The sequence below is a fragment of the Orbicella faveolata genome, unplaced genomic scaffold (assembly GCF_042242905.1).
Source record: "Orbicella faveolata isolate gen_17 unplaced genomic scaffold, um_ofav_v1 contig_13, whole genome shotgun sequence".
NCBI lineage: Eukaryota > Metazoa > Cnidaria > Anthozoa > Scleractinia > Merulinidae > Orbicella > Orbicella faveolata.
In genome coordinates, this window is record NW_028301540.1 from 11704464 (window position 1) to 11723341 (window position 18878).

General features: G+C 38.6%; 1 protein-coding gene, 1 long non-coding RNA gene and 1 pseudogene across 2 annotated transcripts; 2 read left to right on the forward strand and 1 right to left on the reverse strand.

Moving 5' to 3' along the window:
• Position 1: 1 nt before the first annotated feature.
• On the reverse strand, positions 2 to 9347 carry LOC149115016 (uncharacterized). The gene is made up of 4 exons (XR_016206222.1): positions 9180 to 9347; positions 8522 to 8580; positions 5687 to 5762; positions 2 to 334 (listed from the first exon to the last, which is right to left on the reverse strand). It is a non-coding gene; the product is annotated as an uncharacterized LOC149115016 (long non-coding RNA).
• Positions 9348 to 12065: 2718 nt separating this feature from the next.
• LOC110062642 (uncharacterized) lies at positions 12066 to 13773 on the forward strand. Its single transcript, XM_020769587.2, has 3 exons — positions 12066 to 12267; positions 12617 to 12911; positions 13279 to 13773. Exons 1-3 carry the CDS (start codon positions 12174 to 12176, stop codon positions 13547 to 13549), a joined length of 660 nt encoding a protein of 219 aa, XP_020625246.2. The 5' UTR covers positions 12066 to 12173; the 3' UTR covers positions 13550 to 13773.
• A 1694-nt stretch (positions 13774 to 15467) lies between these two features.
• On the forward strand, positions 15468 to 16977 carry LOC149115017 (uncharacterized; annotated as a pseudogene).
• The last annotated feature ends 1901 nt before the right edge of the window (positions 16978 to 18878 follow it).

The window sequence follows — 18878 nt, forward strand, 5'->3', positions numbered from 1 at the left end:
ATGCGAAGTGAAAAAGTGCATTTAATAGCAGCAACTAGGAGGTACAAGTTCAAAATTAATTTAAGTGCTTGACTATTTAAGAAGAACACATTGTTTTCATCAAGTTTACATATTCCTTAGTTTGATTACGATTATGTAGTTCTTCTAGTGTTTTATTTTTTTAGCTATGCTGAATAATTGCACTTCGAACTTCACGCTTGCTAGCAGCCTCGGGAAAATCATAAGTTACATGACCAGCTGCATTTGCCACCTGAGCCGAGAGGCCAGGTAGGATAGCAGATACATCGGCAGCTTGAGCACCATGATGGACATGCGCCAAAACAACCTTTTCCACCTAATGAAAGATAAAATAATTACAATTAATGAATGGCCACGAAATGTACAGTGCACAAAACTGATTTAGTATATTAGAAGAAAGAGGAGGCTGGAGGGAGTTTTAACTGTGAGCAGTGCAATAAATTAAAGTCGATGTATATATATATTTAAATTAATTAATTATGCTTTCGTCGTCGTCGACCTTCTCCTCCTCCTCTATATTATCATCATCATCATCATTAATTTTCAATTTACAGTCCAGTGCAAATTAACTAAAAGCAATCATTTAATAAATGTGTAACCGTATGAAAGCTCGGACAATTAAGGAGCTACGCTGCTCGTGATATTTGAGACTTCTTTTAAATTGCACTGACCTCACTTTCCCTAGTCTTAGTGTAAATCCTTAAGAGTCCCTGTCCATAAAAATGGGAAATAACTCGGCAAGGGTCGAAAATTCGATTTCGCTCATATTTTCATGGTAGATAGGCTAGGGCATGACAAAAACTACTGGATAGTTTTTTTGGCAAAATATCCTTTTATTTCAAAGAAACATGCAAATTACCGAATTCCGTTAAAATCGTCATTTAACGCACCATTTTATTACACAAGTTTGAGAGCCTCGCATGCAAAACCACATCCTTCTTCCGTCTTAAACACACTCAAATATTTTTGCGCAATGTTTAAATGTGTACTGGTTCGATTTTAGGGAATGTTGCGTTGTCTTTTTGGGTGCAAAATAATTAGATTTCGAAGACATGTATTTCATTCACTTAAAAGTACTTCGTGAATATAATTAATTTTCACCATGTGCGAAACCTTCAAATGGATCAAGCTTCTGGTGGTTGAATCGCAGAAGGATGGTCTACAGATTCCTGTAAAAATTTCTTTGGGCAAATGATTGTGAGCGACGCGAGAGCTTTTCAAAGTACGTCAAAAATGCAAATATTTGACCATCCGTCCTCAAATTTCAATTTACGGGTTAGACGTATATTTTAGCATGTGCCACACGACTTGACCTATAATAAGTTGAAATAGACACAGAGCTGATAATTTCGAAATGTTCTAACCTTATTTGTTGTAAAAGGCAGGTCCAAAGCCGATTTGACGTGTTTCTCTCACCATTCGTCGCACATAAAGCAGAAGTTTGCTTTTGTTTACATAACGTCCGATGTACATCGCCAACTGTCAACTCATTTAACGGTCGAATACTATGAATCTGTGACCCTCTTTCGACGCATATGATCACCACTGCATCTAAGTCAAAAACGGCTAAGTCATTTGTAGATAGTTGTTCGCTTTGCACTGCACCAAAATATTACGTTTGACCATCATGGTTTGATGGCTTGAATCCTTGCTTGCAGCGGTTCCTTGTTCGTCACGCAATGCTGTCATCCCATTTTAGGGGGTAGGGGTTGGACAATTTCTATCCTAATACGTGAGGCTCGGTAAGGCTTGGTAAGGCTTGGAATCACTGGGAGCACACAATCGGGTTGAGTAGGAAGAGATTCAATTAAGAAATGAAAAGAATGAATGGTTTACCATTGCCCCTGTTGTTATCTTTCACTCGACCACCGCGACTTACATGCCCTGCGTAATACTGTAACGCTAAACTCATACCTAGGTCTTTTCGCGCTATGCAATTATTTTTGGTTTACATGTAATACAGTGGGCTACCTTCGGGGAAAAGGGTAGTGACCGCTTAATGGGGCTAGCCGCTTAAATAGAGGTTGGTGTACCTTGAATATTTAATTTTTCACTGTCGGGCTATAAATTTCTTGGTGAACATGGAGTCAATTCAAGACAATCATGATAGACGTGTGTTTGAATTATCACTCGTCATCCACCTTCAATTCAGGCTCCTATCTGCCATCGCCCTTTCCAAAACAAAGTTCTTAAATTTTGGGTGGCCGCTTAATAGGGGTAAAGACAATAATGAAACCTTTATCGGAATGACCAAATGGTGACCGCGGAGGTAACCGGTCAATAGGTGTTTTATTTACAATATTTTACTGACGATAATTTTGGACTGTATTGACACCAGTCCACTATTTTCTGTTACATACCAATGCCACGCCACTAAGCAAACAAAATACGCCAAATAAAATGGCATGGCCAGGGCTATTTACTCACGTAATTACTAATTAAATTTAGTCTGTTTTTCTCACGAATTAGACACGTTGTGATTTCCTATCTTTATTTCAGCTAGTTCTTTCTTCATTGATCTATAATTTGTTTATGGCGATTTTCTTAAAATGCTAGTGAGTACAGGCACTAGTGTAACGTCAGGTTCACAGCGACTGTTGAAAGGCTGAATTGTCACTTGCTAGACAACTTGTCGCGATGAGACTAGCGTGTGTGGGAGATGCTTTACTAATCGAATAAAGCCAGAGATCACGGAAAATCAGCTGTGATTGACGGTGATTTAATTGACGATAATCGAACGTAAACTGAAATATAATGTAATGAATAAACTAATTACTAGATAATAGAAGATTACAAGATGACAAGAGTCACGAAACAATAATAGCAAACATTCCAATCATAACTGCGATATGACAATACTTCCAGTCAAACTTCTCAGTAAAGATACAATTAAAATCATCAGTGATCCCAAGCAGATACGCATACTGCTAACTGTTCTAATACAATAAATGACAACACTCTAAAAACTTGAAAGCAATAAAATTGTACGATGCGATAAAAACGTGCTTGCGTGAGCGCCACTGAAAGCGATGTGGGAATTTACTAGCAAGGAAAGGACTTAACTGAATTACCAGAGATTCTTATAGGACAGTTGCTAAATAGAAACCTAAGCTAGGGGGAGTGTGAACTATAAAGATCTATCGCTAGAAACAAGATGAAATAAAAACTTTGAAAACTGGGGCTCTGCCACGTGTTGGACTTAGTACAATAGGCTGTTGTACAAAAAAACCGAGACTAAAGGTACTTAAGGTTAAAAAACGTCAAAACTTGAAACTTATACTAAAAAGCAAGCATAGAAAATAGTTTGTACTTACACATCGGTTCCCGCTTGCACTCTAAATAGTCAAGGGTAGCTTAAAACTTAATTTACTTGAAAACACGTACTGTGTACGCACGATAACTGAAACTTGAACTACTGGCGGGAATATGCCGCTAACACTATCTATATACGTCCACGTGTAAAAATTGATGACGTCATTGCTAAGCAACAAATTGGCGAATCAGAAAGAGTTAAGATTACTCACTTAATTAGAGAAGCCTCGATATAGTGTTCATTACAACTAGCTTTATCAGCTGTTGTCTGAAACGTCAGAACGTACAACAAACGTGATTTGGACCGACGCCACGTACATTGTAGAACACGATTATATAAATATACACATATTATTATATATATGAACAAACAGAAGAACAATGATTAAATTGTTTCACTTATCCTGAGAGTACTCTATACAAAATAGATCAAAATGGGCAGCATATGCCGTGACAGCATTGCGTGACGAACAAATAACGGCTGTAAGATTGTGCTGCGCCGACACGCTTATCAGCAATGGTCAGCAATCGATCAAACGCAATATTTTGGCGAAGCGTAAAGCAAGCAACTATATACAAATGACTCAGCCGTTTTAGACTTAGATGCAGTAATGTTCATAAGCGCAGAAAGATGGTCGCAGATTCATAGTATTCGACCAATAATAGGTTGACAGTAGGCGATGTACATCGGACGTTAACCTTGTGTAAACAAAAGCAAACTTCTGCTTTATGTGCAACGAATGGTGAGAGATCGACTAGAAACACGTCAAATCGCCTTTGGACCTGCCTTTTACAACAAATAAGGTTAGAACATTTCGAAATTATCAGCTCTGTGTCTATTTCAACTTATTATAGGTCAAGTCGTGTGGCACATGCTAAAATATACGTCTAACCCGTAAATTGAAATTTGAGGACGGATGGTCAAATATTTGCATTTTTGACGTACTTTGAAAAGCTCTCGCGTCGCTCACAATCATTTGCCCAAAGAAATTTTTACAGGAATCTGTAGACCATCCTTCTGCGATTCAACCACCAGAAGCTTGATCCATTTGAAGGTTTCGCACATGGTGAAAATTAATTATATTCACGAAGTACTTTTAAGTGAATGAAATACATGTCTTCGAAATCTAATTATTTTGCACCCAAAAAGACAACGCAACATTCCCTAAAATCGAACCAGTACACATTTAAACATTGCGCAAAAATATTTGAGTGTGTTTAAGACGGAAGAAGGATGTGGTTTTGCATGCGAGGCTCTCAAACTTGTGTAATAAAATGGTGCGTTAAATGACGATTTTAACGGAATTCGGTAATTTGCATGTTTCTTTGAAATAAAAGGATATTTTGCCAAAAAAACTATCCAGTAGTTTTTGTCATGCCCAAGCCTATCTACCATAAAAATATGAGCGAAATCGAATTTTCGACCCTTGCCGCGAAATTAAGAATTTGTCTGATTTTTACAGGCAGGCACTCTTAATTAGTATGAATGCGAATGCAATTAAAGATTTACACTACGAGTGATATTTGAAAATTCTCTCAAAATTGCACGAGCTTTTAGGCGAGTGCAATTTGAAAGAATTTTCAAATATCACGAGCTGTGTAAATTTCGATATATTAAAATTCCGCCCAACACAATAGACCTCAGCACGAGGCTCTGAGAGAATAAAGCCCACAAACCCCGTAGTTATTCCCCAGAGCCTCGTACTGAGGCCTATTGTTTTAGGCTGAATTTTAATATATCGAAATTGGTCTATTGCTGGAGCCTTCATACGATTACTTATTTATTATATGACTGGACCGGAAAAATCACGAAAGCGCGCGTGTTAATTTGCTCTGCAGTGCAAATTAAAAGTTAATTATAAATTGGCGTGCTCTCAGTCAATCACAATGAAGTAATTCTATCAGTTCGATAATAAATAAATTAATTAATTAATTAATCAAACTAATTAAACTTATGTAAACTGGGTCGTTGATTAGTATAAGTAATTAAATGATTCTGAGTGAAATTTGGAAAAAATAAGCACAAGTAAATCGTTCAAAGACTAAAAATGTGCACGAGCCCGTAGGGTGAGTGCAATTTGTGGTCTTTGAAAAATCCACGAGTGCATATTAACTCCAACTTGCACGAGAAAAATCATTTGATTTCTTGTTAATAATGTACATGTAATTTAATTTCAACTTTTGGCACTCAATTTTAACTTTTTTTCTCAATTTCATTTTCCCGCACTGTTTGGGATTAGCTGACGTGCTCATAGCCAATCAACATGCTGAAATTTGTCCATGTTTATAATGTTACTTTTCTTATAGCTAGACATTTGCGATTTAAGAAAAAATTAAGTCATGAATGTAATGATACCTTCAGTTGGAGCAGCAAACATTGCCATGGCAACCGTCGCAACCAAGAGCAAAATAACCAGGCGATTCATGATCAGCTGAAGTTGATAAATAATAAATATTAAATAATTAATGATTATCATTAATTTATTATGAATATATCATATTGTCAGTTCATCATCAACAAATGGTCTACTTGCCTTAAAGAGGTATTAATTAGCAGTTCGTTATTGTTAATGTTGTTTGCAATGCTAAGAAATGTTGATGGTTTCTGAATTATCGGTAAATAATTTTTTTTTTGCAATGTTGCATTGTTTTCACTTTGACCAAGACATAGTTCGTATGCCTCATAGCGAAAGCAGCTAGACAAGCCTGGTATTTCGCTGAAACGCACCCATTAAATATTTACTGTATTTGGCATTAAATTCAACCATATGAGGCTGATATCACAAGACTAGTCAGAGCAGCAGACCCAGCTTTAGGCTACGAGTAGTCCCTCATTCGCTTAGTCCATCGTGGGTGACGCGAAAGAAAACTTCGAAAAAAAAAAAATAGCTGCGCGAAGCCCCCAGGAATTCGCGCGGCCATTTTTTCGCGCGGTTTTCTTTTGCGTCACGTACGACGGACTAAGCGAAAGAGGGACTACTCGTAGTCTAACCCAGCTTCAGCAGGCTTCCGATGGGCGTGGCAAGCGAGATACGGACACCTTCACTCAGTGATAATTCATGCGCGAAGTAAACATGTAACAGGTGTTAGATGAATATCAAGCATATTGCATTTTATCTGTAGCATATTCTACGACTATCGAGCACATTTTCCAGGGCCGGGCCAGTTTGTCCAAAAATTATGCTTTTGTAAACAAAAAACAAAAAGACAAAACAATGAAAGCGATAAGAAATCGGTAAAATTCGGTTTCGGAAAATAAAAAACGCTTTTTGGGTTCGCGCCGCTGAACAGCAATCCCGGAAGATAAGGATTTGCTGTAATCACGATGTAATATATCAAATGCGAAAAACCGTGTTTGATCACATTTCAGATACCGAGAAGAGAACTGAAAATACGATGCGTAGCGGAGTACTTTTGACGAACTTCGAGGTGTTTGGAAATGTGGTCAAAAATTGTCTTGAGTGTTTCTTAATCGAAACTAAAATTAGGAGAAAACGGAGAAATAAAATCGCAAAAAAATTGTTACTAATAAGATCACATATTCATGGTCGTGATTTTCTTTGTTTAAACTGGATGAATTGTTAATGAGTTTTAGAATTGATCTCTTTGATCTGGAATGAGTTTTCATCTTCCACGGACACTTTTCTCTCTTCCGATCCTCTCCAGTTCGATTCCGCGCAAACGAAAATCAAATTTTGAAGGCTGTGCGTTGGTCATTAGCCATTAAGTAGAGTTCCGTCCGGGAACGTGCACCAGGTGATACAGTAAAAAGCCGCATGTAAGAACCTAGTGGTTTAAGAACCTGCTGCATGGCAGAAATTTGCCATTTTAATAAACATATATCAACCTGTTTAGCCAAGCGAAATCAAGCAGGTTCTTATATATGTGCGTTGGTTACAGACAAATTATGATAAACATTTCAACCTTGGAGTATGACTTTGGGATTGTAAATTTACATTACATGTACAAGAAAAATTTAATACATAATATGGTTGTGAGTAAATACTGTATACTCAAGGAGCAAACGGTTTGAACCCCAAGTTTATTTATTTTTTTGGTAATCAACTCATATATCACCTTCATAGAAATTAAGAATCTAATTAAAAACCTACTTAGTCTAAATTGCTAATAACCACCCCAAAATCAGGAGCCATAATCGGGGACCCGATTATGGCTCCCTGCCCAAAATGCAAGAATCCATTTTGCCAGACTTCAAAAAATGTAAGTTATTACATACGGGTTTTTACTGTATTTCTTCGAAAGAAATTCCACAATGGAATATTGCTGGTTTTCACTCTCATGCCATCAAAAAGAATTATGGTAACCAAGATTTAGATCTGTGTGGTTAAGCGTTTTTCCCCGGAGGGGAGAGTACTCCCTTGTATGGGCTATATAGGTATGTGCGGCCCCAAAGCGTATGGTTTTTTCAGCTGTTTTTGTCATAAATAAGGTATCAATTTTAGCTGATTTTAGCCATTTTGGTCATAAATAGGGTATAGGTTTTGCTCTCTAGCCTTGATATGGGTATGTTTTTAAGAAGAAGCCACTTTTTCGTCATTGTCGAAAAGAAAATCAACAAAAGCCTATCACAAATTATGTTTACGGTAAAACAACATTGGTCTGAACTAGGGAACTAATTGTAACGCAGGTCTGAAACAGGGTTTTGAATTAAGGGTCAGGTCATAAATAGCGTTTCGAATTTACGGTCAGGTCATAACTAGAGTTGGAAATATCGCAGATTTTGGTCATAAATAGGGTAAGGGTTTTGAAAAGTGGGCCGCACACCCCCGCCCAATTTTTCCAGGTGTACCCCCCGGGAGGGAGGGGGGGTTTCAGGGTATGAAAATCATCTCGCACAGCCATTTTCATGCGTCGCAACACAAAGGCGTGCTTTGTAAGCAGCGAAGAACCCTGCCGGCCTAAAACATTTAAAACGTCAAGTTCTTAGTGGCCGGGTCTCGTTTCTGATTAATCTAGACCCTCAGAACGATAGGAAATTTTTGTGTATTTCAGAATATGACAACGTCACATGAAAACCGGCAATATTCAGTTTCTACTAAATGGAAAGCCCCAACGCGTCAGTTCTTAGTCTCTTTTATTACTACACTTTGTAAAAATGGTTAGCCACAAAACTTCCCGATTCTATGAGTTCTAGAATTACTTCAAGGTTTCAAGCAAGAAATAAACTTACCGTGAATCCGAGAATGTATTCGCTAAACTTCTCAACGAAACCAAAAGAAGCAAGGTGAGCTGTGAACCGGTCAAGAGATCAGACTTAATTCGACTGCAAAACAAATACAAATTATACAGATTGAATGTACCCAACAGGGTTCGAACTGGATGCAAGACAACTTTCTGTTTCAGTATAGTGTTCATGTTTTCAAAAATGTTATCAAGTCCTATGACCTTCAAAACCCATCGATCAAGTTACTTTAATTGTTAGTCGATTGAATCAATGAATTCATTGTCACTTTCCTGTTTTTCTGTAATATAGACGGGCTTTGAAAAGCTATGATTTTCAAATTAGGGGACAGCTATTCTTCCACGTTTGTTGTAATTTCTCACTCTTATTTCCTTTTCCCAAAGGTTATGATGCTACTTCAATTTTGTCCTTTTCATAAACTGTTTTTCACGATTTGGTCAGTTTCATTCATGCTTCCGCCTTTTCTAAACCGGGCTTGGCCAATGTATGGGAGTGATTCTTTGTGATATAGAATTTGCCATTACAGCTTTGGTTGATATTTTACTTGTCTCTTGATGACAAGGAGAAATCTTAATTCATGGTATCAGTCTCAACTGGTAGACAAGCTACCGGCACCACAAGAAGTCTAGCTGTTGCATGTACTTACCAAGTCAAATGTTGTGCTCGCTTCACCTTTGCTGCTTGCTTCGCAATTCAGCAGAAAACAAAAATACTCTTGAGCTTTTATTCCCCACTTTCTGAGAAAATTGCGAATACCATGTATTGCGTCATGTTCAAAAATGGATTGGATTCTGCGCATTCTTATACATTGAACTCACTACTTCTTTTCTGATTCGCTGAAAGCGTAAAGTGAATTTTTGAAATCAGCGCCTGTAACGTCATCTAGCTGCAGATTATACAATAATCATGTCAAGGACACTCAAGGTCACGGGTAATCATGTCATGTATAACCGCGGTGCATGATTTCTCAGGGTGATCATGTCAAGTTCGCGTGCTTTGTGTTGCTTGCCGTTTTTTTTTTTTTTTTTTTTTTTTTCTCGTTCAATGTATAATAAAACAATTATTAGATTCAGTTTTTGTGATATCCAGAATAATCAAGGTCTCGGTAAGAGTTAGACTGCAAAACAGTCGTATCCTTTTCGAACGAAAGGTCTTGAGCGAGTGTAAAAACGGCGAGGGAGAATGGGGAGAGACTACGGGCGTGTGAGGCTCGCGCGCTTCACACGCGAGGATCACGCCTTCCGAAAACGTCCAAAGACGAATGTTTTGCAGTCTAGGTAAGAGTTATCAGCCTCAGCCTTCGCCTTCGGCTGGTAACCCCAGTTTCAGTTTCGGTTTTTTTATTATTGCACACTATTTACAGAAACACAACTTAACATAAGATGGTTACAATGATATAGGAAAAATAAATACAGATAGAAATTAACTAGAAGAAACAACACTTAATTGTGTACAGTGACCAAAGTAGCCCATGAGCTTTCGAGTTGGTCACTGTCATGCAGATATAAGTTTCCTACCTCGACCTCAACTATTCTGGATATCACAAAAACCTCATCCAATGATTGTTTATAATCTGCACGATTCTGCGAACGTTTCAAAACAGACAGGTGAATCTTCGCCAAATAAGCTAAGCTATAGAATTTGCCATTTATACATAAAGCTTTGCTAGTTTTTAAGCTGTGGCACGACAACAAAGAGATTTTCTTTAGATTTTAAACTAGTATAGAGACAGCTCAGATCTTAGCTGTACTTATCACGACTAAATTCGTGTTCCCTTCGGAAAGTGAAAGTACCGTAGGGGTTTTTCCGCGACATTCGGGAAAAAAAACAATTGATTATAATTAACAATATCTCATATCCAACAAGCGTATGTGGAATAATTGTTTTATCAAAAACGCTCCCAAAATATAGAAAACTAAAATTACAATATACAAATAAAACGCACTAAAAGTTAGGCGCACGCTTACCATAATTGTAGAACATGGAATAATTGCTATTATTATATGGAGAAGAGTGTTTTACTGGGAACTAAACCACTCGTAGATTCCAAACGCCACTTCATCCGGGACCCGAGTGGCGTATTTTCCGTATGTCACCTTTATGAGTGTCGTATCGTTCAATGACGTCACGATTCCCGCCTTTTGCTTTTGTTGAATTGGTTTCAATATTTAGTCTCCATGTAATAAAAAGAACATTACACGTTGGCTCGAAGACATGAATTTTATGTTCTTGCCACTCGAACATAAAATTCATATCTTCTCGCCACCGTGTAATATCCTCTATATATGTGATGGCCAAATAAAAACTCTTAAATTGCAATATCCCATAGTCCAAATTAATCGGCAACTCTTCCTAAATGAGCGCGAGGGGATATTGACCGCGGAAGATCCTTGGAACTATAAACGAGCCTGCAGTTTCCACTGACCGAAACGGAAACCTCGTTACCATACATTGGAATCACTGGGATTTTCCTCTCGAACACTATGAGCACGGAAAGAAATCTGCTTTTCTAGACTGAACTTAAACACAGCCATTTAGCTCCATTTATTAGCACCTCTATCTGGTAGTCAAAAGTGGTCAAACTCCGAAACAGTGCGAGAGTAGACTACGAGTAGTCCCTCTTTCGCTTAGTCCGTCGTGCGTGACGTGAAAGAAAACTGCGAGGAAAAATTTTCTCGCGGTTTTCTTTCGATTTCGCGTCACGCACGACGGACTAAGCGAAAGAGAGACTATTATGTTTACATACTCTCATCTAAACAAACCTATCGACCAATTTGAGCGTGCGTACTATCTTAAATATTTGTGTTTACATGCAGTTTTTGCCGAACGACTTTAATAAGCGCATACTATAAGGTCTCTCTGGTAGGTCAAAATCCTAACTGTCAACTGAGAAATGTCGCGCCTGAGTAGCTGGGATCTGAGATCTGCAAAATTTACTGATAACAGGAGGGAGCATATGAACTAAAATTTTAAGTTTTAGATAAATGGCGCTGAGAGCATCCTTATCCAGACACTTAACTGATGCTTCAAAGTTTCAGTGTTGATCTAAAGTTTTTAGTCAACTCTCTAACCCTTAATTGGCGACTATTTAGTTTCTGCTTAGTTAGCAGCCACATCCGTTTTCGTCTTCTTCACTCGCTTGTATAGTAGAAAGTGTATCATTAAATTTAGAGTTGAGGTCACGGCACTTTCAACTGATCTATTAAAATGACAAAAAGCGAACCCTCTCACTACAAGGCCCTCTGCCTTCTTACATATCTGACAACACTGTCTATAGTTTTTCGTTTCTCCCTAACAACGTTGAGTAAGCAGAACCAAGCAGTTTGCTGGTAGCACACACGAGAGGTTTCAAATTAGTGTTTACATCTTACTGGTTTGCAAAATATATGAACAATTGTGCGCTTTCAAATAAAGCTTTGAATATGTATTACAGGAGATGTTTGGTCTACAAATGCGTAAATAATGTCGTAAATTAATTTCTTGAACATGTTTACGAACACGTTTCGCTTTGACGTCGAAAACAATTTCTTAAACCAAATCATCATTTGTAATAATTTTTGTCGGTATTGGACATTGAAAGTTCACAGACATCCTTTTTTTTTAAAGAAAACAACCTCTACAACGTCAAGAACCTTGAAAAATGAAGTTTACAGTCGTTGCGATGTTCATAGCGTTTAATGCGGCGTTAGGCGTCGAGTCGAAGTCCGTTGAGGAGCCCAGCGAAAAACGAACGGGTAACTTTTATATGAGATTCTTAGAGCCGCCGGCCGGCTTATCTAAGCGGACAAAAACTTTCACCTGAACGATAACCTCGCTATGCCGGATTTTCGTAGCTGAGTGCAAATGTCTTTTAGGCTAGAGCTCGAAATGTTCGTCATGGTTTATAATTTTGCATAGTGGAACACATTTTAATTAGGTTTAATTTTCTAAGCAGCGCGTTCATTTAAAACATATTTTCGGAACTTTTCGTTTGGGCTTGGCTTATAATTTGTCTCTGATTAAGAAAAAATGGCTTTAAATGGCTAATATTTGCCAGTCAGCTTGGCTTTGGTGAAGCTCATTTTACTCTGTTCTTCTATCAAGGACACAGCTTTCCCATCAAAAGTGGCGACAATATTGCTCTACGGTCGGCCTTCACTCGTGGCCAGTGGTTGAAGTGCACCAGGGCTTCCTGTGTGTGGACCAACTGCCGAAGCAGTAATATCGCGGATCCCACAGGATCGGCATCTTGTCCTGAGCGAATGATATTTACTATTAAAGCCAAGGACGGAGGTGTTATTAACAGTGGCGATACTGTGTCACTTAGTCCCATAAAGTACGGCCCGGATTTTTTGCTGAGCTGCGACAACTCGACCAGACCCAAGTGCTGCGTGAAACCGTAAGTACATCAGACAATCGCTACGAATTCAGAAATAACTCAATTGAAAATCTTAAAACGATTTTTTTTTTTACGGTAATGGCCATGGCCAAACAAATAAGGCAGCAAAGTTACTGGCGAATATTTTTTACCCCGTATGCTATATTGTTTAAGACTAGTATTTCCAATGTTCCTAAGCACTAGCTTGCTTTAAACCATGGCGCAATGCTCTCTCTCGCTCTGATAGTAATAAAATACTGAAGAATAATTAGAAATATAGATAAAACTGTTTATTTTTTAGTTTAGTTCCGATTCTTTTTATTTTCGTGCCACAAATTGAAAATTCAAGGATGAGTTAATTGTATGTTTGATTCACTTTTGTTTTTAGGACTTCAGACAAGATGAGAGCTCGAGTCGACTCGCTGACCATTTCAAGAGCCTTTTTCCAAATCTATTCCCGTGATGCAGAGGATGGTACTCCGGTGGAAAACCATAATGTTGTACGCTTCAAATACCCATACAGCTCCAACCGGGCCTGGCTGTCATTCCAATCCCCGGACCGTCACTTCTATCCCCTCCCCTGCAGCAGTAATAGTAAAATACCATGCGCAGAGGAAGACAAATTCACTGGTTTCGTGATCTACAAGTTGCGGCGGTGAAGTTCGCTCCAATTCGGACAGACACCTCAATCAAAGATTCAAGCATATAAACTGTAGAAGTAGTTTTTTTTTGTTTGTTTTGTTTGTTTTGTTTTTTTGTTTTTTTTTTTGCACCCTGGTCTAGGCCACTGAAACTAAAAGGCTCGGTTTAGAGAAAATTCACTTTTTGAGGGTTTCTTTTGAATGGCTCTTATTTCAAATTAAAACTGTTGAGGAGTTGAAAACCTGTGTGATATAACCTGTGTATGTCCCCTACGGATACAAGTGCATCCATATTTGAGCCGTTTTCTTCCTCCAGAATAGTCCAGATTTTGCCGTTTCTTCAAGTCGACATAGTTAATGAACTTTCTTATCAAAACAGGGAAGAGATTATAATCATATTCTCTTGAAGGGGTCAAAACAGACGGAAATATTTTGACAAAAGCAACGGACAGGTAGTTGTGAATAAAGAAGCCTGAATATCTCGTAAAGAATAACTTTTAACACTCGAATCAGTTTCATTACATTGTGAAATGTCCCTCCTGAAAAAAGACCTGAAAAAACTGATGGAAGTTTAAATGCGAAAGAGAAAAAAATTGGCATTTCAATTTATTTTGAAATTCTTGGTATAGTTTGAAAGCCAACTCTATAAGCTTTAATTTGTTACAGAGGTTTACTCAGGTATATCGCTTGGACGCGAGACACTTCTACCCGACCTTAAGTTCATTTTCGCTGACGATATCGTTGTCTCTGGTTTTTGAAAAATGTTCTGGCTTTGAAACAATTTTTGAACGAGTTCTTCTTCGAGAAACGATCATACATTAGTATGTATTTGTACGACGTAGATCAATACACTTTTTATTTCGGTGCGCAAATTTCCGCTGTCTGGTGGGCTTATTAGCTGTATTTCCTCTCAGTATACGGCATTTGATCATTTTGGAATGCGAGTATCGTATATTCTCCGAAGGGCGCCACGGTGCTTATTCAATCTTTCGCTTATTTAAAATTTATCATTTTCGTGAAAAAAACACAGCGCTAATGGGTTATTTTTCCTTTTCTTTTCTTTGTTCAAAAACTGCAACAAGAGCATACGAAGTCTAACCCGGGGTCGCAAAACGTTGTAACAACTTCGAGATCCAGATTAATCCATTGCTGTTTAAACTGTTCACCTACTTACTTTAAAACTCTTCGATTTAGCCGCAGTCCAGGTACGGCGCTTATTGGAGGGCGGCACTTATACGGCGCTCTTTCGAAAAATTACTGTACGCATCTATTATATTGTAAACGATATGATTGCTATTTGGTTGATTGATTCGTTGAATGATTCAATTAATTTCGAATTTCAAAATTTGCACAAGAAACTAGAAATGGTCTCCTATAGGGTTTGTTTGTATTGGAGATAAAGCACAGAAGGAACCTGTTTTCTCATATTTGTGCTGTTTGTCTAACTGGGTCTTTTGTTTAAATCACACTTCTATAATGCACATTTGTTTTAATATTTTTCGCAAAACGTAGGAAAATGGTAGAGAAAGAAATCTATCAAAGAGAAAACAGGACACAACGAACGTCCACGATCGGTAAATTCACGCAAAGCTGTAACAGTGACCACTAGCACCATTGTGATTCTTTTTTTTTTCTTGGCGCGTCCGCGCTAGATGAGTAAAGTGGCGACTTGAAATTTGCATTGAAGCACTATTGTTTCAAATTTAGGTTTCTATAGATGCTTAGTCTGCAGTCTAAAACCTTTGTAAGTATAAGAATAATCTTTAGAACACCGTAATAAACACGTTATCGGTCTCTTCTAATACGTTTCGCTTCAGGGTGTTAAAAAACATTGATTCTCTAAACCAACATCATCACGGTAGTGAAGTCGGGATTCCAAATTCAACTTTCAGAGACGGCACCGCGAGAAAAGTGCCATTATCAAAAGTCTTTCAAAATGAAGTTTATTATCGTGGCCACTTCCATCGCAATCTTCTTGAAGGTTAGCGTGCATTCAGCATCCGTCACGTATAGCATTTCCAACGAAACGCTGACTGTCGATGGCACAGCTGACGTGAGCATAGAAGGTGTTTGGGACAGTTTGTCTAAAGGTAAGAAACACCGATGATCATTTTTGTGGAGAAAGCTCTGATCAGCTAGAGGAATATTCTTTCATAGTCGAGTACAATGTCTCACTCAAAGTTATAAACTTACTCATTGTGGAAGCGGGCTACTGCCGAAGAAATGAAACTAGTAAGAAATCTAGTCCACTCGCAAGTTTATTTTACAATATTCGTTGCATCTTGTCTTCTATTGAAAACTCTGCTCTTGAAATAACTGCACACGATTCTGTTTTTACTTTCGCAGTTCACCGATATCCCATCATTAACAGTAGAGAAACTATTGCTCTGCGGTCAGCCTACACTTCTGGTAGCTACTCCAAGTGTTGGTTATACTGTGGTACATCTCTCTGCGGGTGGAGAACCTGCCAAGGCACTGTCATCACCTCCTCAGGATGGACCTCCTGCTCAAAGACAAGGATGTTTACCATTACTGCCAAGGGAAAGAGGGATGGAGAGCCAATCAACAGTGGCGATACAGTGTCACTCCGTTCAAACCAATATGGTAGCAGTTACCGACTGTATTGCAGCTCTTCTTACAGCAGCATTTGCCGCGCACAATCGTAAGTTCATAACTCACCCGATCACTAGTGGACGCGGCATTAAATTCTTCACCTCTTAGCTCCAATTCTTTATTTTTTTGACGTAGTATCTTGTCGAAAAAGACTCAAGCCGGAATTAATCTATTTGTCTGAACCATTTTTTTAACCTTGTCATTTAAGTTCAAGCTTCGAAATATAAATTTTCCTTACTGTGATTGTCATAAAATTGCTTTCATTAGTTTTGGTGCATTCAATTACACAATATATCGACATATCCCAAAGTGGAAGATTTTCTTAATTTCGTGTCCTGATTGCTCTAAGTTATTCTTTTCATAATATTGATTCTGGACTCGTTGTGATTGTAGAGTCACCAGTTTCATGACAGGAGGCGCCTGGCTGACCTATTCGTACGTCACTTTCGAGATCTACTCCAAGAACGCTGATGATGGGACTCCTGTGCAATATGGTGACGTGGTGGGCCTCAAATTTCCGTACAGCTCTAACAGCGCCTAGCTGACTTATTACAGCTACAAATTTTACCCCCGTAGCTGCAGCAGCAACAGCAAAACATCATGCGCAAAGGAAAATACCTGGACCGGCTTTCAGATCTTCAAGAAGTTTTCATAACTGAAGTTTTTTCCAGAATCCTTAACCAAAGATTCAAGCAGAAACTGTAGAGTTGTATATTTTTTTTTGCGTTATCGCTAGGCTAAACTAGCTTAAACTTGAGCATGGGGAAAATTCTTTTCAGTTGTTGTCAAGGGTTTGCTTTGTTTCCAATTAAAGACTTGAGGAATTGAAACAATTTGTGATGTTTCTTGTGGATTAACTCAACAGGATAAGATCAGTGATCATCAGCTGCACCATGAAAGCATTTCTCGGTGAATGATAGGAACAAATCACGTTCAAAATTGTCCCCGGGACAATTTTAAACGTGATTTGTGGGTGTAATAAAATTCGGGTTGTCTGTTTGCTGAGAGATGTTTATGACAGGGAAATTTGTTAAAGAGTATAAGGTCAATCCTTTCTGCTGAATTTAAGTCTTTCAGTGGCCAGAAAATTGATTTTGTTTTGGTTTTTGGTTTTTGTTTTTTTAACGCAAATTTCGTTGAGTAAACCTGTAAGTCTCTTGAACTTCCGAGGACATCGAAGTAAGCGAGTGACAGTGGACTTAATTTTTTCCTATATTCTGTTTGCCCTTTCATTTTAGACTCGGCGTATCCATTTACACCATTTTCCTCGAATAATTTCTCATTTTTCGATTCTAAAAAGAGTCGCTTAACTATGTCTGAGAGGGAAAATTTACCTCACTGACCTCAATTTTCCCTCAAATTTCCCCCCCCCCCCCCCAAATTTTGGCTTATGCGCATGCCCGGAATTGAAATATTGCTCAATTTTGTACCTAATCCTCGAAAAATCTCTCCTTTTAGTAAAAAAAAAAAAAGCTTTCTTAGCAAAACTTAGGCTTATTTAGCGTCATTGCAGCTAAAAAAACCTGACTAAACGGTTAAAATCGGTATTTTTTGGCGAAAGTTCGTTATTCAAAGGGTTAAAAAACATAGGCACGCAAGACGTGCAAGAGTTATTTTTTTGTAAAGTCTCGGAGATAGGAGCATTCACGGAACTGTTTACAATAACGATTTGGTTAATTTGACAAGTTTTTTGGTTGCGATGTACAGCAAGAAAGAAACTGGGAATTTATGATGTACATACGATGTTACATCGGTAATGGTAAGATAGCTAAATAGCAAGCCATAAAATGGGATGTTACTAAAACTGGTAACGGGGAACGGGGAACGGGGAACGGGGAACGAGGAACGGGAGTCTGGGAACGAGTGTACAGCGGTAACGCGCCTGAGAATTCAGAATGGCGGACAAAGGAAACGAAAAGGGAACAATTTGGGGAAATATGAGGAAGTGTTGCGGTTGTAAACGTCCCCAGATGACCAGTACGGCTTCGTCCCCAGATGACCAGTACGTTCTTGTTAGAGCAGAGTCCTGATTGGTACTGGGATAAACAAACAATGAAATGGCGCCTGGGAGAAAATCGAATCGGTTCGATCACATGCTACCCTAATCGGTCAGGCCATATTCGTTCTTAAATAGAATTTCAAGCCTTCATAGTTTTCACATATCTTCTCACCTTGTGCGTGAGCTGTCATGTCAATATTTAAGATAGCAACACACAATAGGATATCGAGGACAAGTGACACACATGACTATCTTTGAACGAGGGTCGTCCGCTGTCTTGACTGTCTTCGCATTCAGCATGTCAGCCTTTCGGAGATCGGCAATTCAGCTGGCAGGTAAGCAGCAAATAAACAACTTGTGGCCTGCCCGCTTTGTTAAAGACAAAATATGTGAGAAACGAGCGAGGAATATTCCAGATGCTGATGCTGGTGAAAGATGACTGCGGAAAAACGACTGCTTGACACTCGACATGTTTTTAGATGACAAGTTGTCACGTATGCGTATCAGACAAGACACAGCCTTTATTCTCAGTTTTGTACCCAGTCGGCAGTCTGCAAGCTGCAGTTTGTGCTGAGGGATCGGGGTAGAATGTGATGTTTCCGATTCGATTTTTCCCCAGGCGACATTTCATTGTTTGTTTATCTCAGTACCAATCAGACTCTGCTCTAACAAGAACGTACTGGTCATCAAGGGACACAGCCGGTAGAAACTCACGTTTACAACCGTGACACTTCC